We start from the raw sequence: 25,843 nt of genomic DNA on the forward strand, positions 1-25,843 counted from the left end.
CTCCATGTAAATGTACCGAGGCCGCAACCGCGCCCGGTAGTGAGGCCGGGAGGTCCGGACCAATGGACCTCTCGAACGCAACAACTGCTGGTTACCAGCAGCAGGGAGGCAACGTGCGATGCTTCCGTTGCGGAAGGATCGGCCACTTTGCACTGGAGGTCACAGCTCCCATGCCCCCTGGAGGTGGCCGTCGTGGCGATGCGAGGCATCGCCGCGGACCAGCAAAAAACGCGTACATCCAGTAGGCGCGGAGCGCCCTACTGGTAATGCAGTCACGCGTGCCGACATCGGGCACGCGACACTGAGGACTGCAGCCCAGTGAGACTAGCTCTCGCTACAAGAAACAAGATGACAGGCCGAACCTAGTCATCTTGAAGGTTTACTCGAAGGGAGCGAGTGACTCTCTTCGAGCTTTGGTAGATTCAGGCGCGTCGAACAACTTTGTTCGACTACGGAGCCTGCCGAGACTTGACTTCGAGGAGGTAAATGTACCTCGAAGTCTTTTGGAGGTACGACTGGCAACAGGTGCCATCGTGAAGACTGAGAAGCGGGTCGTGAACGTGCGCTTCTCGTACAAAAAACGAGTGTTTGTCGAACACTTTATCGTCCTGGACCTGGACGATAAGTTCGACGTGGTAATGGGCATGCCGTGGCTTGCACGGCATGATCCGGTGATAGGCTGGAAGAAGTTGACGCTGCAAACAAGTGCGGACGGTTGCAAACGTACCGCACTGACGCAATTTGCATGCTGTCGTGCAGCCGGGCTGCACGACGAAGCACCATGCGATCAAGCCGGGCTTGATATCGCGCGTCCGCAGACAGGGTCTACCGGCGAAAGGACACATTACCGTGCAGCCTGGCTGCACGAAGGAAAATGCGGTCAAGCCGGGCTTGATACCGCGCGCCCGCGGACAGGGTCCGCCGGCGAACAACTGTCCACGGCCGGGCCTGGACCAGAAGAACAACTGTGCGGAGCCGGGCTCCGTACAACAAGAAGACGGCGCAAGCGGAAAACGCTGCGCAAGTCTCGGTCCGGGACCGAGACGCCACGAGAGCAGTCTGCTGGGCAGACTAAGGCGGTGACGCCGGATGTCGAGACGCTAAGCGTCTTGACGCGCACCGATACTGCATTCCAGTATTGTGAGATGGAACTCGCTAATCCTCCGACGTCGGCGTCGGAGTTGACTTCGCTTCCAGCCATGAGTTGGAAGCGCTTCACACGCGACTTGCACGATGGACGCATCGAGCAGGTCTGCGTTCTTTCGAACAGCGAAAGAACGGAGAGCGAGAGTGAAGAGCTGAGACAGCTCTTCATGGGAAGTACCACTGAGAGTGAAGACACTTTCAGTGCGAAGATGAAGCGAGGGCGCTTCGAGGAACAAGGCTGGGACTCGCTGAAGTCGAGTCCCTATTACGAATTGTTGAGGGAGTACAAAGACGTACTCCCGGAAGAGATTCCTGCGGAGCTTCCGCAGGATAAGGGCATTCAGCACGAGATTGATCTCGTGCCGGGCACGAAGTATTGTGTTACGCGGCAGTGGCCACTGCCGCGAGAACAAGTAAAAGCGATCGACGGCTTCTTTGAAAGTCGTCGCAAAGCAGGACAAGTGCGGGAATCGAAGTCCCCGCACAGTGCTCCGACGTTCTGTGTCAAAAAGCCACAGGGCGGATGGCGCATCGTTCATGCCTACAACAAGCTGAACGATGCGACGGTACCGGCGCAGACGCCGATACCGCGAAAAGTTGTTATCATCGATTCGATGGCCGGGAGCACCGTTTACAGTGCTCTCGACTTGCGAGATGGATTTTATCAAATCCTAATGTGTGAGAGCGATATCCCTCTCACGGCAGTGAGCACGCCAAGCGGCATGCTCTGGGAATGGCTAGTAATACCACAGGGGCTTAAGAACGCCCCTGCGACCTTCAACAGGTGCGTGACGCACTTGTTGCGCTCTGTGCGCGATTTCGCACCGAGCTACTTCGATGATGTATTCATCCACAGCCAGGCTGTGGACGGGAAGACCGACGTAGAGATGCACAGGGTGCATCACTGGAAGCTACTTGAGCTTATGCGAAAGCATAAGCTCTACGCGAACCTGCAGAAGTGTATCTTCGGGGCGAGCGAGATACCCGTCCTCGGGTGTCTCGTAGGAAAGAATGGCGTTCGCCCTGACCCGGAAAAGGTCAGAGTGATAAATGAATGGCCAACGCCTTCAAACGTCAAGGAACTGAGGCAGTTCCTTGGCTTGGTCACGTACTTGTGCAAGTACGTGGAGGATTACGCGGGCAAAATTCGCCCGCTGTCACAGCTTCTTAAGAAAGAAGCTGTGTGGAATTGGACAACCGAGTGCCAAAAGGCATTCGATGCAGTCAAGCGGGGCTTGACTGAGGCACCGATCTTGGCAGTGGCTGACCAAGATCGTCCATTCCACGTCGTATGCGACGCATCCGATTTCGCGATCGGATGTGCGTTGATGCAGCACGATCACGAGGGCCGTGATCGTGTCGTCTACTACCAATCGCGTCAGCTGAAGCCAGCTGAGCGCAACTATTGAATGTGGTGGCCGACGCGTTATCACGTCGACCGGACTACGCAGAAGCTGCTGACGTCAATGCCATTGACGCCATGCGATCGAGCAAACCCACATCATCTCTGTTGGATGATGTGAAGGCCGCGTACGCGCACGACGCGGACGCGAAGCTCTTGCTGGCCTATGGCACAGCGCCTTCTGACAAGTCCCGTCAGAAGCTGCCCAAGCACCTTCGAGCGCGTGCACACCGCTTTCAAGTGCACGACGGGTTACTGCTTTACAATGCAGTCGGCGACAACGCAATCCGCGTTGTCGTGCCGAATGACCATGACCTGCGACTCAGGATCATGTACGAATATCATGATGCCCCGACTGCGGGACATCTCGGACGTGAGAAGACATACGTCCTTCTCACGCGTGACTTCTACTGGCACCACCAGTATAAGTGGGTGCGCAAGTACATCCGTGCTTGCGAGGTATGCCAACGCGTAAAGCCTGCGCCATTCGCGCAGGCTCCTTTGCAATCACTACCGACTCCGTCGGAGTGTTGGAAGTCCATGTCTTTGGATTTCATATTTGGTCTTCCCCCGGACAGCGGAGGGAATACCGGTGTTGTGGTCTTCGTCGACCGCTTCAGCAAGATGGTACATCTTGCCGCGGTGCCGGCAGAAGTGACCGCGAAACAGACGGCCCGTCTGTTCGTCGACATGGTGTTCAAACACCATGGCATGCCGACCGACATCGTGTCGGACCGAGACCCACGCTTCACAGCGCACCTGTGGCAAGAAGTGTTTACACTTCTTGGGAGCCAGCTTTCAATGTCGACTGCGGATCATCCGCAGCCGGACGGTCAAACCGAGCGCGTGAATCGCGTGCTCGTCGACATTTTGAAGAGCTACGCTCACTCGTTCCAATACTGGAGCGAGTGCTTATCGATGGCAGAGTTTGCCATCAACAACTCAGGCATGCCTCGACCGGGCATACACCGTTCTACGTGAATGCCATGCGGCATCCACGTCTACCGAGTTTACTCGAAGTGATGGCTCCCACTTTAAGTGGGGGAGGATCAACGACTGCAATACAGCAGCCGCAGAAAACCGCTGACACTTGCACAGTGTCAGCTGCAACAATGGACAAACCACATGAGTCTGCGCAGGGCGCAGATTCCTCCACCAACAAGGACAACGACCACGGGTCTGCGCAGGGCGCAGAAACCGCGAAGAACCACGCAGAGGCCGGGCCTCTAGCGGAGAGCGAGCTGAATGACTTCAGCTCGGATGCAATCAACTTCCTTACCAAAAGACAAGCCGTAATCCGGTTTGTCCAAGATGCAATAGCAGCTTCTGTTGATCGACAGAAGCTGAACGCAGACAATGCGGGCAGAGGCAGCACAAATGAACTCAAAGTTAGTTCATTGGTTTTGTTAGCTACTCAAAACCTGCCTAAACATGCAGTTTCGGACTTCGGTGCAAACAAGCTTGCTCCGCACTTCATCGGACCGTTCACTGTGTTGGCACGGCACGGCAACGCTTACACGCTAGACATACCGTCTAGCATGCGCCTCCATCCGACCTTGTACGTCGGACGGCTGAAGCCATACCTGCAGCACGAGCCATCTAGCTCGGCTGACCCGATGCCGAGGCAGGAGCCGAGGCAGAAGCGGAAGCCTTGGCCTCGGCGACGAGCAGCCTCTCCTCCAGCGCGCGGACGCGCTGGAGCAACACCTTCATCCGGGTCCCCAACTCGACCTGGATATTCGAGGCGGTCTGCGAGACCGCCGCAACTTGGGCCTTCATGTTCGCCAGCTCCTGCTTCAGGACGGCGAACTCAGCGCCCTGCAGACGCTCCACGGCGGTCACTCAGTCATGGAGAGACGTGTACTGATCAGCCCGGGGCTGGTCATACCCGGGGCGTGTTCCCACCTCCGCCACCGCCGATCCGTGACGCCCGCGGCTCAACCCGCTGGGTTGTTGAGCGGATTGTTGACCATAGTATCCCGAAAACGAACCCTCAAGGGGCTCGTTTTCGTATTCGTTGGAGAGGATTTCCTCCCCATCGAGATACATGGGAGCCGCGGAACGTCTTGCTGGAGGACGTTCCGGAAATGGTGAGGGCGTACGAAGAGCAGTACGCGCTGGCGCAGCGGAAGTAACACGAGCGCTGCGATCATCGCTAGCGCCCGAACCCTCACGTGCTAAAAACTTAGCACGGAGATCTTTGAGACTCTCGGGCACACGGAACGACGTGTACCCGTTCAGGTCGCGGTCGCTCAAGCGGACCGCGCCTGGGAAGCACTTCGCGCACTGAAAGTCCTCGGGCACAGCGCACGGCACATTAGCCTCCTCCGCAGCAACGTGGAGTTGCTCCACTTTCCACGCTTCGAGTACGTCTCGAAGCGATCACGCATTTGCTTAACCCGATCACGGTAAGCACTCGGCCTCTTGTTGAAGTTCTCAACAAATGCGTTCCAGCTTTGACAAAGTGCCTGCCACTCAGGCACTTTGCTGCGAGAAGATGTCTTCTTGCTTTGAAACCATCGGAGCTCATGAAAGAGTCCGATGTAGTAATCGCGCCTTTGATGGGTTTCCGCAACAAAGTGCAGTTCGGCAGCCACAGCGTCATCTTTGATGGCGCTGCATACGTACAGCGGCACCTCATTCGGAGGTACCGAGTTCCCATACCGGTCCGCGATCTCGGACGCGGACGGCATCCATGGATCGCGCGCTCCGCCTGCAGCGCGCGGAGAGCCTTGAGCTTTGGAATCACGCGCTGCAACAGCAGCGCGCGGAGTACTGAGAGCCCCAGCGGAAGCGAGTGGGGTATCACTCTCAGTTCGCGAACGCTTCGAGCTCGAAGCGTCCGACTCGTCCCCTTCACGCGGGCGAATGATCTTAGCGTGGGGGTCGAGAGATTCGCTCGACACTGAATCTTTACGCCTTGAGGACGAGTCCTCCTCGCCCTCCATATCTTCATCGTCATCGTCGAAGTCGACGACGTCGCCATACTTCGCCTTTTGGCGTTCGAAGTAGTCATCGATGGAGAGATGACTCTCCACCGACTTCGGATTCTTCTTTTCTTGAGGCGCGCTCATCGTTCAATGAGCGCGGGTTTCTTCTCCAAACGCGGAGAATTGACGAATGGTCAATTCAGAAGATTGACGTGCGGAGACCCCGCGCGTCTAACCTTGGGGGGGATGGTGTAACGGGGTTACACGCACAAGTGGCTTGTAGCCACTTGTGATTTTAACAGATAAGATATCTGTTAAAAGTTTTAGATACTTCCTCACCTTGGTGTAAGTCACACCAATGGATACATTGAAGTGGGCCACTACAATGAGTGGTCCACACCTACCCAAAGATCATATTGGTAGAAAGCAGCATCTTTCTACCAAACAGAGACATGCATATTAGCGGGGCTCTGACAGCCAGCCGCTGTCAACCCCTTTCATAGATGATAAACAGTTTTAGCAGATTGAGGAGGAAGATCAATTTACAAACAATACAGTTCTCATTTTTACCTTAAACTAGCTACTTGGTGTTTTATTTGATTTATATTATACTTGTGGACTCAAGTATAATTAATTCAAATTATTAATAAACTCCTACACTTCCTCACACACGTGGTGCGATGTGTAAGCTAAAGTAGTGAGCCAAAGTAGTCCCACTACATGTGAGGCCAGCCGCACACACAGAGCTCTCCTAGCTAGTCCCCGCCGCCTATACCTACCGCCTACCTACAGTCTGCGTCGCGTCGCCTGGCGATTATACTCGCCACTGTCCTTCGCCCTCCACGTCTGTTCTCCTTGCGATCTTCGATGTTGTCAACTTCAACCGACTCTTCGCAGCTTCAACACCTCCGGTGATCGCAGCTTCTCCCGCCACGACGTTGCCTTCACTCATCACCAACCACGGTGCTGTATGCCACACCATCGCCCGTCAAGTCAATTGTCACTGGCACGCGGTTGCCTAGTGACGTCGCGTGCTCTTGGCGCTTAACCCTTTCACTACCAGAGATTTCTTACGGGTCTCCTTGGACCTATGGCTCCAGCAAATCAATTCAACGCACAGGGAAAAAAACGACCAATCAAAAACACCAATTTTTACACGTGGCGACGGTGGTTTACTTCACGGTACTCCCAATCAAAAGTTTGAGAGGTCGAGCTACATGCCGTCGCGCCCTGGTCAGTGTCGCTACAACGGCAATGGTCTACGGAAGTAGGAGCCGTTTGGGGTGGGCATCACGGCGAGCCCACTGAGGATGCTGACCTCCGAGCGGTGGCGTCGGAGCCCGCGCGCTCTCGACTCAGCGTCATTTCGTTATAGCATTATCCCAAGTATGCGTGCTTAGCCGAGCACCCCATGTAGTAGATGTAGTAGCAGTTTCCAATCTACATCCGCCAACCGCTCGCACTCCTGCACATGCAATCCTGCGTAACATTCACATTGGCTTGCTATAACGCTATCACTGTAAGCTTATCTAGTTTGGTTAGGATTCTGTAGCGTTGCCTGATGTATGAATTTGAATATTAGCTCGTATACATTAGAACCTGCTCCGCACCCTTCCAGGCCAGGGTCCGTGTCGGTCTCCCAGTCTCACGTGTCGTCGTCGGCTACATTGAACAACGCATCGAAGTTCTTTTGTCCACGAAGGGGAGGCGGGGCTGCTAGCTAGACGAGAAAACAATTATGGCAGGTCACACGAACTGTTTGTGGCTCGTGCGGTAATGCATTTTACAGGTCCATGAAGACCTGTTAGGTTGTACAGTGCTTTGCCGTCGTCTCGTAGCTTTTAGTTTTGGCCAATCGCATCTTGCGATTAGACCTCTCATGGGTCCCTATGGACCTATAAATCACTCCAGCTGGCTGGTAGTCAAAGGGTTAAAGAGCACGTGATGTTCACAAATCCTACAGTCCCGTGTGATCTGTTGATGTTTGTGCGCTCGTGGGTGGCAGTTGTCTGTTGCGATGCTGCTTTGTCCGATTTGCTAGTAGTTTGCGCGTCTGGCTGCCTGGCGCTGTGTGTCGTCTCATTTTCTGTCCATTTTAGTGGTGCTGCCGCCTTGCCTGAAACTGGTAAATGTGGAAAATTTTGGGGGTTGTCACTTTTGAATGATCACGTCTCTGAATACTGGTTTATGTTAATCATACAAAATAGTGTGGTGCACATTGCTGATTCCGCTTCCACTTCGCCAGTGCAGAACACTCACGCTCGACTAAGAGACCGCTGATCATGCCAGTTGCATTCGCGGTGTTTCCATGCCAGCCTGGTTATCACGAATGACCTGACAATGTCAGGTCATTCGTGAAAATCCGCCGAAGTGGTCAAACCATGGGGAACGTCTGCACCCGCGCATTCGCTTTGGTCCCGCCGCACCACCAACGTCGCTCTCGCTGGCTACTCGCGCTGATCCTGCTGTATCTGGGCAAGAAGCTGCTCGGACCGACGCTCATGTCGATACTGCTGCGGTGGCACTACGCGCGCACGGCTGAGACGCCGCGACTGATCTACCGCAAGACGCCCGCCAACAAGAAGCTGCTGTCACACTGCGTCACGATGAGTACGTCCGCAGTTAACGGTACCGGCAGCTGTTTGCAACGTTCGCTAACGCCGTTTACCTTGCTACTGCAGCTCAAACCAAGTACTACCCGCCTTGGCGTCTATTCAATGGACATCTGCAGACGATCAAGTTTGCGTTCGACAAGCGTGCGCCGCAGATCAACTACAAGCGGCAGCTGCTGGACATGCCCGACGGTGGTGTTGTGTCGTTGGACTGGGCGCTGCTTCCTGGACACTGCCCGGCAGAGAAAGAGGGCGGCGTTTTGCCTCATGCGGAGAACTCGTCCTGGATCGAAGGTGTAGATCCTACACGACGTACGGCGTTGCTGCTACCAGGACTTACGGGTGGCAGTCCGGCGAATTACGTTCGCTTCACGGTTGCTCGCCTTCACGAGGTGGGCTGGCAGTGTGTGGTGCTTAATGCGCGTGGGTGCGCCAAAACGCCCGTGAGGACTGCTCAGCTGTACTGCACGGCCTACACTGAGGATCTGCGTTTTGTGCTACAACAGCTGAGCAAGAAGTATGACTTCGGCCAAGAAGCATTCGTCGGCGTGGGGTTCTCCATGGGCTCCAATGTGCTAGTGAAGTATTTGGGAGAAGAAGGTGACCAAACGCCGCTGACAGGAGCTATCTCGGTCGGGAATCCCTTCAATTTGACTAAGGTATCAGAGAACTTGTCCGGTACGCTGTTTAACCGGTTGCTGTATGACAAGATGCTGAATCGCAGCAAGCGTGCGCTCTTCTTCGAAAAGGTATGTACATGCTCACCTACTCAGTTTGAAAGAATGAGGGCTAAAGATTGATGTGTGTGCTTCGCTTGGTGATTAGAGCAATGCTGCTGAAATGTTCGAAGGCTATCCGGGTCTTGACATGGAAGCTGTTAGGGCTTCTCGCACTGTGAGAGAATTCGACGATACACTCACCAGCGTGCTGTTCAACTACAAGAACGCCGACGAGTTCTATCAAGACGCGTCGTCCGACAAGAAGCTGCGTGCTGTGAAGGTGCCGCTGCTGTGCATCAATGCTGAGGATGATCCCATTAGCGTGCGAACGGCGCTCCCATCGCGTACTCTCGTGGAATCCTGCCCAAATGTGATTCTGTGCGTGACCAAGTCCGGCGGCCACCTTGCGTATTACGAGAGTTCACTCCGTAGCGATGAGGAAATCAACGGCAGAGATGGAAATGATGTTCGAAAGAGCACACCAACCATGTGGACTGCTAAGCCCATCGCCGAGTTCGCTGAGGCAGTGCGTTTGGGTAAAGTGACGGCGGCAAATGCGGCTTAAGTTGGTAGCGTTCAGTGTTTGTGTCGTAGTCATGCATAGCTCAATGCTACCTCCCTGCTTTGCAAAAAAGAATAATTCAAAACTACTTGCTAGCAAATTCGACGTGGATCATGGTAGATCGACTGACATCGAAGCACTAAAGCCTCAAGATGCTGTAAACCCATCTCCTCAAATCGTGAAAGTCTTGGTTGCCGTCTTAGAAGCACTTGCGGTGCACAATGGAAGGCCCCGACTCATCGTAGTCCGTCTTCGAAATCCACATGTGCTGGAACGTGGCCAGCGAAGCCAAGATTGACCCACCAATCCATACGGAGTACTTGCGCTCGGGCGGCGTGATAACCTTCACTTTCATCGCCGTTGGAGCGAGCTTGGTCATCTCCTTTGTCATGCGGTCTCCGATACCAGGGAACATGGTAGAACCACCGGAGAGCACGACATTGTTGTACAGGTCCCGGCGAATGTCGACGTCACATCTCATAATCGTTTGGAACGCACACTCGTGGACCCCCGTACACTCGCGGCCGATCATGGACGGCTTGAAAAGCACCTCCGGTGTGCGAAAGCGCTCGTTGCCGATGACAATCACGTTCCCATCGGGCAACTCGTAGGTCTTGTCCAGAGCGGATGACTGCGCAGCTTTCTCCATCTCCTCGTCGAAATTCATAGCCACATATGTCAGTTTTTCCTTGATGTCCCGCACGATCTCCCGCTCCGCCGTGGTGGTGAACGAGTAACCACGCTCGGTCAAGATCTTCATCATGTAGTCAGTCAGGTCTCTTCCGGCCAAATCCAGGCGCACAATGGCATGGGGCAGTGCGTAACCTTCGTATATAGGCACCGTGTGGGAAACCCCGTCGCCCGAGTCCAAGACGCAGCCCGTCGTGCGTCCGGACGCGTATAACGACAGCACCGCTTGGATGTTAACATACATCGCCGGCACGTTGAACGTCTCGAACATGATCTGCGTCATGCGCTCGCGGTTGGCCTTGGGGTTCAGTGGAGCCTCCGTCAACAGCACCGGGTGCTCCTCCGGAGCCACTCGAAGCTCATTGTAGAACGTGTGGCTCCAGATCTTCTCCATGTCGTCCCAGTTGGTCACGATGCCGTGCTCGATGGGGTACCGCAGCGTCAAGACGCCGCGTTTCGCCTGAGCTTCGTCGCCAATGTAGGCGTCTTTCTGGTTCATCCCCACCATGATGCCCAAGTGCTTGGGCATGCCTACGATGGAGGGGAACACGGCTCGAGGCGCGTCATCGCCGGCGAATCCGGCCTTGCACATTCCCGAGCCGTTATCGATCACCACGGCTTGGATGTCTTCCTCCATTTTCACCTCTTTGGGCTGGTAGGGTCTTTTTTTCTTCTGTCTTGTGCCCTCTGAGGCAAATTGCAGAGTGACGAGCGAGAGGGAGAAAAGGCAAAACTTCAACTTAACTGTCGGATCCTCCTCAGAGTGATGGTCAATGGTAACGTGGTGTGAGCCACACCATGTCCATCATACTTTCCCGCAGTGAAACCTTCCCTTCAAATCCCCATACAATTCCACGTCAGCGTCGTCATGCTGGGAGGCAAGCCGGCGGCGCCGAAGAAGCTCTCGGTGGCGCAGCAGGCGCTGCTGAGGCTGCACAAGATCAACGCGCGCGGGTCGTTCCTGGTGGCGAACGCGCTGCTGCTGCTCGTGGTGTTCTACACGTCGCGCCGCTTCCCGCACAAGTTCGTGCGCGTCCAGGGCGAGTACGTGGGGCAGTTGGGGCGGTTAGAATGGATTAATTATCGTAGCTAACTCTGACGTTACCGGGTTGTTCCGCGTAGCTGCGACTCCAACTGGCTGCACGTGGACGCCCCCGAAGGATCCGAGACCATCTGCTGCAACAACGAGGCGGGCGGCTACGAGGACGCGCCGTGCTACACGGGCATGGACCTCATGCCAGTGCTGGGCTCGATGCAGGTTGGTCTGTCCTCTCTTAGTGTGGACAGGTTGGGCGTGTAACACTGACGCCTGTGCTGTGCAGGGAGCTTGGGCGATCCCGCTGTCGGCGCTGGTGTTCAACTACGGCTCCATGATGCTGGGGCCGAACGTGACGATGCCTCGCGTCCGAGTGTACGTGCGTCGCGGGCTGCTGTACGTGGCGGTGATGGCGCTGCGCACTGTCGTGCTGTACATGGGGCTGGGGCTGGTGGAGAAGCGGCTGGTGCACCTCCTCATGGGCCACTCGGACCACGCCTGCTGGTACGCGGATCTACGCCGCGGAAAGCGCTGCCCGGCTGACTTTGACCACTCGGACCACATTGTGCTGCTCGTGAGCCACTATCTGGCCATCCCGCTGTTCGAGTGGTTTGCATTGAACGTCGAGAGCGCTGGACCGAGTCTAAAGCGGACGCTGCTGCGCACGTGGCTGGGTATGGTGGGCGCGCTGGCGACGTACCTGCTCTTCTTCACGGCGTCGTACTTCCACACCACTGCGGAGAACATCGTGGGGTTGATCATTGCCCAGGCATGTGTAATGACGCCGTTGTTGCTGCTGACCCAGGATTACTTCACGTCGGTCAAGTGGTTGCGCCTTAGCAACTTTGTGCTTTCGCCCGAGGACATTAAGAGGGACAACTGACGATAGAAATTCTCATTGTAAGTAGGCGTTCACGCCCTGATGCAGAGCTCTACGGCTTTGGATAAACTTGCTGCTCCATTTTTCGGGATCGAGAGGATAAGCAACTTGCTAGAAATAGAGGACATAAGGCAATACCAGTATAGGCTTTCGCCGAATGGTGCTGTCTGAGATTAGCAGCACGTGGAAATTCCCACTTGAGAGAAGCTGTAACAACTGCATTTTATGCAAGACTAGAACAGCTATCTACGCATTTGTACTCTCATCGTTCACTACACGACAACCATGACCCCGACGGCGACACCGACTACGACCGCCACTACTTGCCGTGCAGTCAGCATCAGGCGTGACGACTCATTGCTCACCGATGAGCCCGAACCATGACCACGACGGTATGGTTTATTTTTCTTCCTCTTGCCCTTCTTCTGGATGTCCAAGTCTTTCTTGCTGGCCACGCACTTGTAGGTCTCGTCCTTGTCGTCCAGCGCACACAGCGAGTCGTTCGCCAAAACATGGCCCTTGGGTGAGCACGGCTGGGCCCCAGTAATTGGGCAAGCGCCACTTTCACCGAGATCAACATTCCCACATTTGCTGCTCAAAGACGCATTAGGGTCGAGGCAGTAGTCCGAAGCTCCCATCAGCGACACTCGGCGGATCGATCGGCAGTCGCATCCGTACTCCAAGCTCGAACTGCCGGAACCCGACATGCTCCAGCTGCCGCTGGCGCTATCGTCCCCACCTCCGTCCCTCGCGGAATTATCCGATCCACCTTTAGTGCTAGGGTTTCCACTACTACTACTCCCACGAAGGCTGGAATCGTCATTAAAAGAATGCCTGTTCGATCGATGGTGCGACCCAGAGGAAGAGGAAGCCGACGTCCAGTTCGCACTCGTCGACGGCAAGAGTTGCGAGCTCGTCGTCAGCGCCGCCTGGGGATTCCCGAAAAACGCCGGGCCAGCAGCGAATTGACTACTCGCTTGGTCAGTGAACGTTGCCGCTACTAGCAGCGCAGCCAGCAGCAGTCTGCGCAGCATCGTGCCGGGCGCACGAGGAGGGCGATGGCGATGTAGCGACCACCGCGAAATTTTCACAGTGAGGGAACGGGCGCGCTGGTTTCCTCGAGCGAGCAGGGTCCGCTGTCATCCATCGGGCGAAAGTCTCTCCGTCACCTCGCGACGAAAACCTTCAGTGCTTTCCCCGAGTCATTCGCGTCAAGAAAGCAGATTGAGACTTTCGCTTCAAAGTGCCACTTCAATTTGGTGTGGCGCACAGTGAACCACCGCAGGTTTCGCGAAGGTACCGCCAGCTGGCGCGCGTAACGCCAGGCCAAGTAGTCAGGTTTCAGCAGCAATGTTACTCTCGCGGGGGAGGCGTCACTCTTGTGCCTCACCGTTCAGCGCATACTGAAGCCAAGTCACCCACGCGGCTGTTTTGCCAAGTGCGTCACGCTCTGGGCCAGCGCCGCCTTTTTCTAGTGCCAATTCCGACCAGAAGCCCCGCTGTCACCCAGACGCCGCCGCCCCGAGAAGCGCAGGCAAATCCTTCCTCCCGTTAGACGCAGGCCCGCGCAGAAAGCTCAACATGGTAAATAACGCCCCGGCCGATGGCTACACGTCGGTCGCCGCTTGAGGCGAAGAAGACGAGGGAGGAGGAACTCTCCTCGTCCCGATAACCCGCAGTCGTTAACGCTCTCTGTCTCTCTCTGTCTGGCCATGCAGCACCCGCGTGACGACGAGCGCGGCAAGATGGAGGCGCTGCTGCACCAGATCGTGCTGGAGGAGCAGCAGAAGATGGTGCAGCTCGGCTTCGTGGAGACCTGCATCCCGTCCCCGGACAGCCCCGCGCGCTGCAGCGTGTTCATGAGCGCCAACTGGCACATCTGCCGCCGCTTGCTGCTCGTGATCGTGAGCGGCAACGGCATCCAGCCGGGCATCTGGAGCCGCTCGCTCGTGCTGGAGGCCACGGAGAACCCCAACCAGTACCGCTCGGGCTCCATGCTGCCCTACCTCCACACGGCGCTGTCCAAGGGCTACGGCGTCGTGGTCATGAACCCCAGCACCAACACGGTCAGCGTGGGCAGCGAGAAGATCCCCATTCCGTACTCCAGCACGCCGGAGCTGCATGTGCGCTACGTGTGGGAGACGTACGGCGTGCGCGCCTCGTGCTCGCAGGTCTACATTGCGGCGTACGGGCGCGGAGGCTCGTTGACGAAGCACTTGGTGTGCACGCAGCCGCAGCTCAGGTCCAAGTTGGCGGCGATCGCCTTTATCGAGTCGAGCCACCGCATCGAAACTGATGACACGCAGGAGGTGAGAGGCTTGCTGGGGACGAGAGCGATCAATTGGCAGCGGTCGAAGGAGAGCCCTGGTACGCAGCTGCAAGACTGCACGCAGCTGGGGTGCTTGAGTCTTTCCGCGGGAGAACCGACATCGCCGGCGGAACAGAAGTCGTCAAACACGGCGTGGACAATCGCGGCGAGTATGGACACCGTCTTTGCGTTCTTCGACAGCGCGAGGGGCTCTATGCCCGACGAGCCGGCAGAGGACGAGCTTATGGATGAAATGAGCCGCCTCTCGCAATATGCGTACGCTGGCGCGGCAGCGATGTCGTCCGTGCCGCACCAACGGGAGCACTTGGAAGACGCCGAGTTTCAAGAAGAGGAGGAAACAGCGAGCGCTGGGAACCACCTGGGAAGTCGCTCGAACAGCGCGCGCAGCTCAAGGCGCAGCATGGTTATCTCTACGTCCATGAGCGTGAACGACTTCGACTTGCTCTCAGTAGTGGGCAAAGGCGCGTACGGTAAAGTGTTCCTTGCCAAGAAGAAGCACGGCCGGAATGCTGGGCGCGTGTACGCGATGAAGGTGCTGCGCAAGCAGGACGTGTTCAAGAAGAAGCAGGTTGAGCACACCAAGTCAGAGCAGCGCATTCTGAAACACGTGGAGCACCCGTTCGTGGTGCGGCTGCGCTACGCTTTCCAGAACCAGCAGAAGCTGTACCTGGTGATGGACTATTACTCTGGTGGATCGCTGTTTGTCCATCTACGGAAGGAGAAGCGCTTCACTGAACAAAGGGCATGCTTCTACGCGGCGGAATTGGTGCTGTCGCTGGCGCATTTGCACAACATGCACATCATGTATCGTGACCTGAAGCTGGAAAACATTTTAATGGATAGCGATGGACACGTGGCGATCACAGACTTCGGGTTGTCCAAGGAGGATGATGAAGGCTCGACGTTCGTAGGTACGCCCGAGTATCTCGCACCAGAATTGCTTTGCAGCCAACGCACAGCTACCTCTTACGGCAACACAGTTGACTGGTGGAGCTATGGCGTGCTGGTTTACGAGATGATTGAAGGGCACACGCCGTTTTGGGACAAGAACCGCCGTCAAATGTTCCAGAACATCCTCAGTAACGAGCCGACGTACCCTACCGAGCACTTCTCACCTACTGCTACGGATTTTCTGCAACGGCTACTCGTGAAGAATCCGCGGCAGCGCATGGGTTGCGGAGCTGACGGTGCGCTGGAGATTATGGGGCACCCATGGTTTGAAGGTGTGGACTGGGACGCGCTTCTTAACCGCCGGGTGGACCCTCCGTTCAAGCCTGTGACAAAAGATATCCACGGCAATCGTGCACGAACTAGCAGTGCTGCGCTCAACGCAAACCTGCAATATGTACCGAATATCTTCAAGCAGCAGGAAGTAGCGGACTCGCCTGTGGTGAGCGTGCTGGGATCTTCTACCGGATCGGGGGTCATGGCGATGCACTTTGACGACTTCAGCTACATGGGCAGCGACATTATTGGTTCACGGCGTACATCCGTCTTCCGCGACAGCGACATCAAGATGGAATTGGGCGAGTAGGTGCTGCTACCCCAATTGCGCCAACATTCATTCCAGACCTACGGGAGCTTCAACCATGGTAGTTGCATTGCTCCACTACGAGCCCTCGAATCCGACACACGTAGCTGTTGCGACGAGGCGGAGGCTCACGGCATGCACCATCAAGCTATGCCAGAAGCTCGCACTGAGCCAGAGCGGATATCATCAAGTCTAATTGTGCAGCATTTTTTCGGTACGTCGGAGCTACACGCTCCGTGTGCGTTTGCATCAATAGTTCGAAGTGCTAAGAGTAAAGTAAGCAAGACAGGTAGGAGACTCGACGCGAAGAGTTGCTGCGGAGGCAAGCACGATCGTCTTCCGAGCTTCGACTCTTAAGCCACAATCCATTCTGTGTTGACAAGTGTAAACCACCTCCACTTTCGCTGCAATGAACAGCTCAACACTCTCGGACAAGAACTGCAGGCAGCAGACAGGCAAGTAAAAATGACAAGCGAGTGGAGATTCTCAATGTGTCGTCTAGCTGTAGAGAGCTCTAGCTCCCACCAAACCACAACCACCGAGCTTACGGCACCACCTCGAGGCCCATGGACTTGGCCGATCCGATGAGCGTCTTGCAGATGGACTGGAGGTCGATGTAGTCCACCATCTCGTCCTGCTGCTTGACCTTGGCGATCTCGTAGATCTGGCGCAGATGCACCGTGCCCACCACCTTCTGTCCGGGCGTGGGCGAGCCCGACGTGATGCCCGCCGCCTTCTTGAGGAACCACGAGGCCGGCGGCGTCTTGGTGGCGAACGTGAACGTGCGGTCCGTGAAGGCCGTGAGCATCACGGGCACGGGGATGTTCTCCGTCATCTTGGACGTGCGGTCGTTGAAGGCCTTGCAGAACTCCATCATGTTGACGCCCAGAGGACCCAAAGCCTGGCCGATGGCAGGCGACGGGCTCGCCTTGCCGGCCAGCACACGGAGTCGGACCACGCCCTTGACTGCGACGGACATGTTGGCTGGCTGATAACTCGACGAGGAGCGCGCGGGTGGAGGCGAAACCTGCGTGGGGATGGAGCGCAGAAGAGGGGTTACAAGACGCACCAGGCGGTGAGCTGTTGCGCGCTCTGCGGGCAGAGCTGCAGCAGCGCGAAGAGCGACGACGAGCGCATGGGACGCACCTGGAGCGCAGGTTGCAGGACTTTGAGTGGCCGCCGCACATTTTTTGACGGGCTTGTATTGAGGGGGAGGATAAGGCCATTTGATTGGCTGCTTTGATGTATACTGTATACTTTGTGACGTATACACAGCTTCAACAAGGTCATACTGCCCTTTTGCGTACTGCTTGCTCTTACTCCTGCTCTGTAAGACTCAAGTTCTACCCAAACTGCAACGTAATTGCACCATTTACATGTTTCTGGACCTGAATCGTTTCAAAATTCGCTTCTAGACGCGCAAGTACTTGTGGTCGGACTTCCGCCGATTTACTTGCACTGGAGGACTCTCGGCAAACTCGCTGATGACTTTGACGGACCATGGGCGCAGCTTGGGATTGGATTTCTCTTCGTCAACGTTGCCATCCCCGTCATAGCTCCCCTCGTAGAAGGCGAGATGACCACCACTCTTGGTGGTGCAAAGGATAATATTCTCGTTGGCCTCTACCTCCTCTTTCGTCGGAAGTGAGGCGGCCACGCTGATGGGGTCGTCCTCGGCATTGAGACACAGGAGAGGCACCGTGACCTTGGACAGCCGAGTGACGCACGACCCGTCTTGGTAAAAATCGTTCACGCTCTTGTAGTTGAAGTGCTTGATCGTGAACAGCTCGTCGAATTCCGACACCTTCCTGACCTTCTTGAGCGCCTCCAAATCGTTGCCGGGGTAGTCGCGAAATAATTCGTGCGCGTTGCTACGGTTGAAGAAGAGGTCGCGCAGTCCTGCGCTCAGCACGCGGCTATACGTCAGGTGATTGAACAGCGGTTCTTCAATATTCTCCGAGCACTTGGGCATATTGAACGGATTCCCTACTGAGATCGCTGCTGTTAATCGAACTTGATCACCGTCTTCGCCCAAATACTTCACCAGCACATTCGAGCCCATCGAGAACCCCAATCCGATGAAAGCTTCGCTGGCGAAGTTGTACTTGTCCGTGAGATATCGCGCCACGTAACGCAAATCGTCGGTATACGCGATACAAAACAACTGCGGAGTCCGGAGTGGAGTGTTCTGGCACCCTCGCGAGTTCAACACGGCGCACTGCCAGCCCAACGCGTTGAGTCGTGCGACAGCACTGCGAATGTAATGCTCGCCGCTGCCACCCGTCAATCCTGGTAGAACTAACACGGTCTTTTTGCTCGTATCAACACGCTCCTCCAGCGGGGTCTTGCTATCCTTTGCTCTCGATGGTAGTAGAGCCCAATCCAGGGACACCACCCCGCCGTCGGGCATATCTAGTAGCTGGCGCTCGTAGTCAATTGCAGGTGTGGGCTCCATCTTATTTGCCCACGACAGCTGCAGCGTCTGCAAGTGACCGTTGAACAGATACCACAGCGGGTAGAATTTCTTCTTGACGAGGTGCACGCAATGGGCCAGAAGGCGCTCGTTCTTGGGTGTAGACTTGTACACGAGCTTTGGTCGCTCTGCGGTGAGCTTGTAGTGCACACTGGCAAGCACCGACACGATCTTGGGTGTGAGTGCCAGCACGCAGAGCGTCACGGCTAAGGCGGTGGTCGGGGCGCTTGGGATTTCGGTGGGGATCGGCATGTATCACGCCGGTATTGACCACCACCTCACATGCATCGGAGCTCTTGGCAGTTGTCCGTCATGTCGCGACAGTGATTGCGCTTCAATTTTTAAAGATGTGTAAAGCACACTATTTAATGTTATACACACAAAACCGTGCTTAATTTTACTGACTGCACAACATGTATTGTGCCTTTCAGCCCTTTTGGCAAATCGGGCTTCAAAAAGTGCCTCCTTCGCACAGATGGTTAGGTTTCTAAAGCATTTTTATGGTGTGCGCAACAGCAATTTATTCATTGTGGTTACATTTTTATCCAATCAGATCGTACCAACCAAATTCCTACGAAGGTACCTCCGACTTGAAAAAGTCCGAATGGCTGAGATTTACCCAGCCATCGAGCACTTAGCAACTGGAGCAGAGTTTAGAATGACCTACTCGATAGACTTGCGTTGGAGGGGCATCGTGCTAATGTATGTGTACTCTGTTGACAACGCAACTGTAGCTAGTGTTTTAGGAGTATCTGTTCGTAGTTTAAGTCGCTGGTATACAAGCTTTTGCGCTACCGGAAACGTTTTAAAGAACCAGCCACGTGCCAAGACTTCGCGCAGGCCAAGTGAGGTGTGCGCATTCGTGCGCCAATACGTAGCAAACCACTCCTGCTTCTACTTTGAGGAGCTACGGTACAAGCTTCGAGCTATCTACAAGGACACAATGAACGTTTCGGACTCAACTATATGTCGCGCGCTTCGATTCGACCTAAATTTGACGAGGAAGGTTCTAACAAAGAGGGCTCGAGAAAGCGTTCCGAGAGAGCGCCGAGAGTACGTTGGGAGGCTTCTGCCCTTTTACAGCGGCCCAGATCAACTAGTTTTTATTGACGAGACGTCAAAAGATGGAAGGTAAGGCACTTGACTTTATTTTTTATTGCGGGTTCCTAAATGTCTAACGCACCGCAAATACGTAGCCGCCATGAACCTGCTGCACAGCATACACACACGTTCATCCTTGGCCGCTGAGCTGCGCTTGTGCTCCAACGCCACAAAGCTGTAGTACGCATGAAGTGCTGTTAGATAGATGTGCCACACAGACACAATGCCTACAGTACCTGCGCGGTCTGTCTACCATCACGTCGTAGCACTGCTAATCGCATTCGTCTTCTTGCCGTCGTGGTACTGCTAACCGTCTTCGCCTTCTTGCCGTCGCAGCTGGCTTGTCTTCTAGCTTTGGCTGTAGTGGGTCTAACTTGACTCATTACTTTTACTTACACGTTGCGCGGCGTGTATGAGGAAGCGTAAGTACTTAGTAAATACTTAGGTTAATTATATTTGAATACACAATATAAGTTAAATAAGATAGGATTCCAAGTGACTTAGATTAGGTAAAATGAGAACTGTATTGTTTGTAAATTGATCTTCCTCCTAAATCTGCTAAAAACTGTTTATCATCTATGAAAGGGGTTGACAGCGGCTGGCTGTCAGAGCCCCGCTGATATGCATGTCTCTGATTGGTAGCAAGATGCTGCTTTCTACCAATAGGATCTTTGGGTATGTGTGGACCACTCATTGTGGTGGCCCACTTCAATGTATCCATTGGTGTGTCTTACAACAAGGTGAGCAGGTATCTAAAACTTTTAACAGATATCCTATCTGTTTAATTCACAAGTGGCTTGTAGCCACTTGTGCGTGTAACCCCGTTACACCATCCCCCCTTAAGGTTAGACGTTCGCGAACTGAGAGTGATACCCCACTCGCTTCCGCTGGGGCTCTCAGTACTCCGCGCGCTGCTGTTGCAGCGCGTGATTCCAAAGCTCAAGGCTCTCCGCGCGCTGCAGGCGGAGCGCGCGATCCGTGGATGCCGTCCGCGTCCGAGATCTCGGACCGGTATGGGAACTCGGTACCTCCGAATGAGGTGCCGCTGTGGCTGCCGAGCTGCACTTTGATGCGGAAACGCATCAAAAGCGCGATTATTACATCGGACTCTTCCATGATCCTCGATGGTTTCAAAGCAAGAAGACATCTTCTCGCAGCAAAGTGCCCGAGTGGCAGGCACTTTGTCAAAGTTGGAATGCTTTTGTTAAGAACTTCAACAAGAAGCCGAGCGCTTACCGTGATCGGATTAAGCAAGCGCGTGATCGCTTCGAGACGTACTCGAAGCGTGGAAAGTTGGAGCAACTCCACGTTGCTGCGGATGAGGCTAATGTGCCGTGCGCTGTGCCCGAGGGCTTTCAGTGCACGAAGTGCTTCCCAGGCGCGGTCCGCTTGAGCGACCGCGACCTGAACGGGTACACGTCGTTCCGTGTGCCCGAGAGTCTCAAAGATCTCCGTGCTAAGTTCTTAGCACGTGAGGGTTCGGGCGCTAGCGATGATCGCAGCGCTCGTGTTACTTCCGCTGCGCCAGCGCGTACTGCTCTTCGTACGCCCTCACCATTTCCGGAACGTCCTCCAGCAAGACGTTCCGCGGCTCCCATGTATCTCGATGGGGAGGAAATCCTCTCCAACGAATACGAAAACGAGCCCCTTGAGGGTTCGTTTTCGGGATACTATGGTCAACAATCCGCTCAACAACCCAGCGGGTTGAGCCGCGGGCGTCACGGATCGGCGGTGGCGGGGGTGGCAACACGCCCCGGGTATGATCAGCCCCGGGCTGATCAGTACACGTCTCTCCATGACCGAGTGACCGCCGTGGAGCGTCTGCAGGGCGCTGAGTTCGCCGTCCTGAAGCAGGAGCTGGCGAACATGAAGGCCCAAGTTGCGGCGGTCTCGTAGACCGCCTCGAATATCCAGGTCGAGTTGGGGACCCAGACGAAGTGGTTGCTCCAGCCCATCCGCGCGCTGGAGGAGAGGCTGCTCGTCGCCGAGGCCAAGGCTCCCGCTTCTGCCGAGGCTTCTGCCTCGGCATCGGGTCAGCCGAACTAGATGGCTCGTGCTGCAGGTATGGCTTCAGCCGTCCGACGTACAAGGTCGGATGGAGGCGCATGCTAGACGGTATGTTTAGCGTGTAAGCGTTGCCGTGTCGTGCCAACACAGTGAACGGCCCGATGAAGCGCGGAGCAAACTTGCTTGCTCCGAAATCCGAAACTACATGTTTAGGCAGGCTTTGAGTTGCTAACAAACCAATGAACTAACTTTGAGTTCATTTGTGCTGCCTCTGCCCGCATTGTCTGCGTTCAGCTTCTGTTGATCAACAGAAGCTGCTATTGTGTCTTGGACAAACCGAATTACGGCTTGTCTTTTGGTGATGAAACTGATTGCATCCGAGCTGAAGTCATTCAACTCGCTCTCCGCTAGAGGCCCGGCCTCTGCGTGGTTCTTTGCAGTGTCTGCGCCCTGCGCAGACCCGTGATCGTTGTCCTTGTTGGTGGTGGAGGAGTCTGCGCCCTGCGCAGACTCATGTGGTTTGTCCATTGTTGCAGCTGACACTGTGCAAGTGTCGGCGGTTTTCTGCGGCTGCTGTATTGCAGTCGTAGATCCTCCCCCACTTAAAGTGGAAGCCATCACTCCGAGTAAACTCGGTAGACGTGGATGCCGCATGGCATTCACGTAGAACGGTGTATGCCCTGTCGAGGCATGCACTGAGTTATTGATGGCAAACTCTGCCATCGATAAGCACTCGCTCCAGTATTGGAACGAGTGAGCGTAGCTCTTCAAAATGTCGACGAGCACGCGATTCACGCGCTCGGTTTGACCGTCCGTCTGCGGATGATCCGCAGGCGACATGGAAAGCTGGCTCCCAAGAAGTGTAAACACTTCTTGCCACAGGTGCGCTGTGAAGCGCGGGTCTCTGTCCGACACGATGTCGGTCGGCATGCCATGGTGTTTGAACACCATGTCGACGAACAGACGGGACGTCTGCTTCGCGGTCACCTCTGCCGGCACCGCAGCAAGATGTACCATCTTGCTGAAGCGGTCGACGAAGACCACAACACCGGTATTCCCTCCGCTGTCCGGGGGAAGACCAATGATGAAGTCTGTTAAAGTGAAAGAACGCTTTTGTCTTGTTTGCCAATTGTCTTTATTAGCCACTTTACCGCTATCCTAATGCTATCTATCAGACGTGCTCAGTCCGAAGCAAAAGCGGAAGTGAGGACACCGTCCTCGCTTCCGATCCGCTGCTTCCGTTCCTCATCGCACAAATCCGGCCTCTGTATCAAAAGAGAGGAGGCAGTCTCCCTAACCCTAATGGCTCCATACCAGCCATTAGCGTAGTACCGTAGACTACATCGACACTTGCCTTCGTATACTTAAACTAAATATACCTAATCTTATTATGTCTGGCCCGGTGCTTGCGTACCCATCCCGGGAAGCCCAGTCCGTTTCCGGACCGCACCTAGCATTCCGCGGGGCTGGCACAGCACCGGCGCCAGGCCGTCGAGCCCCAGACTCAACAAAGTCCAATGACATGGACTTCCAACACTCCGACGGAGTCGGTAGTGATTGCAATGGAGCCTGTGCAAACGGCGCAGGCTTCACACGTTGGCATACCTCGCAAGCACGGATGTACTTGCGCACCTACTTATACTGGTGGTGTCAGTAGAAGTCGCGCGTGAGAAGGACGTATGTCTTCTCACGTCCGAGATGTCCCGCAGTCGGGGCATCATGATATTCGTACTGATCCTGAGTCGCAGGTCATGGTCATTCGGCACGACAACGCGATCCGCGTTGTCGTCGGCTGCATTGTAAAGCTGTAATCCGTCGTGCACTCGAAAGCGGTGTGCACGCGCTCGAAGGTGCATTGGCAGCTTCTGACGGGACTTGTCAGAAGGCGCTGTGCCATAGGCCAGCAAGAGCTTCGCGTCCGCGTCGTGCGCGTACGCGGCCTTCACGTTGTCCAACAGAGACGACGTGGGTGTGCTTGATCGCATGACGTCAATGGCATTGACGTCAGCAGTTTCTGCGTAGTCCGGCCGACGTGATAACGCGTCGGCCACCACATTCAATAGTTGCGCTCAGCTGGCTTCAGCTGACGCGATTGGTAGTAGACGACACGATCACGACCCTCGTGGTCGTGCTGCATCAACGCACATCCGATCGCGAAATCGGATGCGTCGCATACGACGTGGAATGGACGATCTTGGTCAGCCACGGCCAAGATCGGTGCCTCAGTCAAGCCCTGCTTGACTGCATCGAATGCCTTTTGGCAATCGGTTATCCAATTCCACACAGCTTCCTTCTTAAGAAGCTGTGACAGCGGGCGGATCTTGCCCGCGTAATCCTCCACGTACTTGCACAAGTACGTGGCCAAGCCAAGGAACTGCCTCAGTTCCTTGACACTTGAAGGCGTTGGCCATTCATTTATCACTCTGACCTTTTCCGGGTCAGGGCGAATACCATTTTTCCCTACGAGACACCCGAGGACGGGTATCTCGCTCGCCCTGAAGATACACTTCTTCAGGTTCGCGTAGAGCTTATGCTTTCGCATAAGCTCAAGTAGCTTCCGGAGATGCACCCGGTGCATCTCTACGTCGGTCTTCCCGTCCACAGCCCGGCTGTGGATGAACACATCATCGAAGTAGCTCGGTGCGAAATCGCGCACCGAGCACAACAAGTGCGTTACGCACCTGTTGAAAGTCTCAGGGGCGTTACTAAGCCCCTGTGGCATTACTAGCCATTCCCAGAGCATGCCGCTTGGCGTGCTCACTGCCGTGAGAGGGATATCGCTCTCACGCATTAGGGTCTGATAGAATCCGTCTCGCAAGTCGAGAGCACTGTAAACGGTGCTCCCTGCCATCGAATCGATGATAACATCTTTTCGCGGTATCGGCGTCTGCGCCGGTACCGTCGCATCGTTCAGCTTGTTGTAGGCATGAACGATGCGCCATCCGCCCTGTGGCTTTTTGACACAGAACGTCGGAGCACTGTGCGGGGACTTTGATTCCCGCACTTGTCCTGCTTTACGACGACTTTCAAAGAAGTCGTCGATTGCTTTTACTTGTTCTCGCGGCAGTGGCCACTGCCGCGTAACACAATACTTCGTGCCCGGCACGAGATCAATCTCGTGCTGTATGCCCTTATCCTGCGGAAGCTCCGCAGGAATCTCTTCCGGGAGTACGTCTTTGTACTCCCTCAGTAATTCGTAATAGGGACTCGACTTCAGCGAGTCCCAGCCTTGTTCCTCGAAGCGCCCTCGCTTCATCTTCGCACTGAAAGTGTCTTCACTCTCAGTGGTACTTCCCATGAAGAGCTGTCTCAGCTCTTCACTCTCGCTCTCCGTTCTTTCGCTGTTCGAAAGAACGCAGACCTGCTCGATGCGTCCATCGTGCAAGTCGCGTGTGAAGCGCTTCCAACTCATGGCTGGAAGCGAAGTCAACTCCGACGCCAACGTCGGAGGATTAGCGAGTTCTATCTCACAATACTGGAATCCAGTATCGGTGCGCGTCAAGACGCTTAGCGTCTCGACATCCGGCGTCACCGCCTTAGTCTGCCCAGCAGACTGCTCTCGTGGCGTCTCGGTCCCGGACCGAGACTTGCGCAGCGTTTTCCGCTTGCGCCGTCTTCTTGTTGTACGGAGCCCGGGTCCGCACAGTTGTTCTTCTGGTCCAGGCCCGGCCGTGGACAGTTGTTCGCCGGCAGACCCTGTCTGCGGGCGCGCGATATCAAGCCCGGCTTGATCGCATGGTGCTTCGTCGTGCAGCCCGGCTGCACGACAGCATGCAAATTGCGTCAGTGCGGTACGTTTGCAACCGTCCGCACTGTTTTCAGCGTCAACTCCCGGAGTTGACACGCCTTCGTCGCCTCGACGCCATTCATTGGCGGAGCCCCTCATGACCGAGGGTGCGTCGGCTCACGGAGTCGACGCGCCGTTGTCGACCTGACCTCTTCGGGTCAGGGACTGTCCCATGCGTACTTGAACGTGGGTGTTGGTTCCCGGAACCAGCACATCTTTTTCTTCCGACGTCGGCAGCATTGCCGACGTGGGTCTCACTGTGCGCGCCCTCGCGCACTTCTTGAGCACTCCGGGACAGCAGCATTAATCGCTGTCTCGACTGGTGAGCCGCGCGCACCTGCTGGTGCGTTCGCTGCGGTAACAGGGCCATCGCTCTCTGTTCCGTAGTCGCGGCCGAAGCGCACGAGCGTGCGCTTCTTCCAGTCTATCACCGGATCATGCGTGCAAGCCACGGTATGCCCATTACCACGTCGAACTTATCGTCCAGGTCCAGGACGATAAAGTGTTCGACAAACACTCGTTGTTTGTACGAGAAGCGCACGTTCACGACGCGCTTCTCAGTCTTCACGATGGCACCTGTTGCCAGTCGTACCTCAGAAGGCTTCGAGGTACAGTTACCTCCTCGAAGTCAAGTCTCG

The 25,843-nt window shown here is 55.4% G+C and overlaps 7 protein-coding genes across 7 annotated transcripts; 3 read left to right on the forward strand and 4 right to left on the reverse strand.

The window, feature by feature from the left end:
* Positions 1-7,859: 7,859 nt before the first annotated feature.
* Positions 7,860-9,374, forward strand: IUM83_03506 (putative serine protease family S33; the record flags this gene model as incomplete). Its single annotated transcript, XM_067927511.1, has 4 exons — positions 7,860-8,088; positions 8,160-8,482; positions 8,597-8,839; positions 8,916-9,374. 4 exons carry the CDS (start codon positions 7,860-7,862, stop codon positions 9,372-9,374), a joined length of 1,254 nt encoding a protein of 417 aa, XP_067795454.1.
* Positions 9,375-9,570: 196 nt separating this feature from the next.
* Positions 9,571-10,698, reverse strand: IUM83_03507 (actin-1; the record flags this gene model as incomplete). Its single annotated transcript, XM_067927512.1, has 1 exon — positions 9,571-10,698. The coding sequence occupies one exon, from the start codon at positions 10,696-10,698 to the stop codon at positions 9,571-9,573; it is 1,128 nt and encodes a 375-aa protein (XP_067795456.1).
* A 231-nt stretch (positions 10,699-10,929) lies between these two features.
* Positions 10,930-11,980, forward strand: IUM83_03508 (uncharacterized protein; the record flags this gene model as incomplete). The annotated part of the gene is made up of 3 exons (XM_067927513.1): positions 10,930-11,105; positions 11,184-11,319; positions 11,384-11,980. 3 exons carry the CDS (start codon positions 10,930-10,932, stop codon positions 11,978-11,980), a joined length of 909 nt encoding a protein of 302 aa, XP_067795333.1.
* Positions 11,981-12,249: 269 nt separating this feature from the next.
* IUM83_03509 (AGC protein kinase) lies at positions 12,250-12,684 on the reverse strand (the record flags this gene model as incomplete). Its single annotated transcript, XM_067927514.1, has 1 exon — positions 12,250-12,684. One exon carries the CDS (start codon positions 12,682-12,684, stop codon positions 12,250-12,252), a length of 435 nt encoding a protein of 144 aa, XP_067795334.1.
* An 874-nt stretch (positions 12,685-13,558) lies between these two features.
* On the forward strand, positions 13,559-16,194 carry IUM83_03510 (AGC protein Kinase; the record flags this gene model as incomplete). The annotated part of the gene is made up of 4 exons (XM_067927515.1): positions 13,559-13,561; positions 13,696-15,836; positions 15,945-16,051; positions 16,127-16,194. The coding sequence occupies 4 exons, from the start codon at positions 13,559-13,561 to the stop codon at positions 16,192-16,194; spliced, it is 2,319 nt and encodes a 772-aa protein (XP_067795287.1).
* A 187-nt stretch (positions 16,195-16,381) lies between these two features.
* On the reverse strand, positions 16,382-17,001 carry IUM83_03511 (Ribosomal protein L11; the record flags this gene model as incomplete). Its single annotated transcript, XM_067927516.1, has 2 exons — positions 16,382-16,864; positions 16,984-17,001. The coding sequence occupies 2 exons, from the start codon at positions 16,999-17,001 to the stop codon at positions 16,382-16,384; spliced, it is 501 nt and encodes a 166-aa protein (XP_067795279.1).
* A 247-nt stretch (positions 17,002-17,248) lies between these two features.
* On the reverse strand, positions 17,249-18,562 carry IUM83_03512 (Embryogenesis-associated protein EMB8; the record flags this gene model as incomplete). Its single annotated transcript, XM_067927517.1, has 1 exon — positions 17,249-18,562. The coding sequence occupies one exon, from the start codon at positions 18,560-18,562 to the stop codon at positions 17,249-17,251; it is 1,314 nt and encodes a 437-aa protein (XP_067795280.1).
* Positions 18,563-25,843: the final 7,281 nt, after the last annotated feature.

The sequence above is a fragment of the Phytophthora cinnamomi genome (genome assembly GCF_018691715.1).
Source record: "Phytophthora cinnamomi strain GKB4 chromosome Unknown Contig21, whole genome shotgun sequence".
In the NCBI taxonomy this organism is placed as follows: Eukaryota; Oomycota; class Peronosporomycetes; order Peronosporales; family Peronosporaceae; genus Phytophthora; species Phytophthora cinnamomi.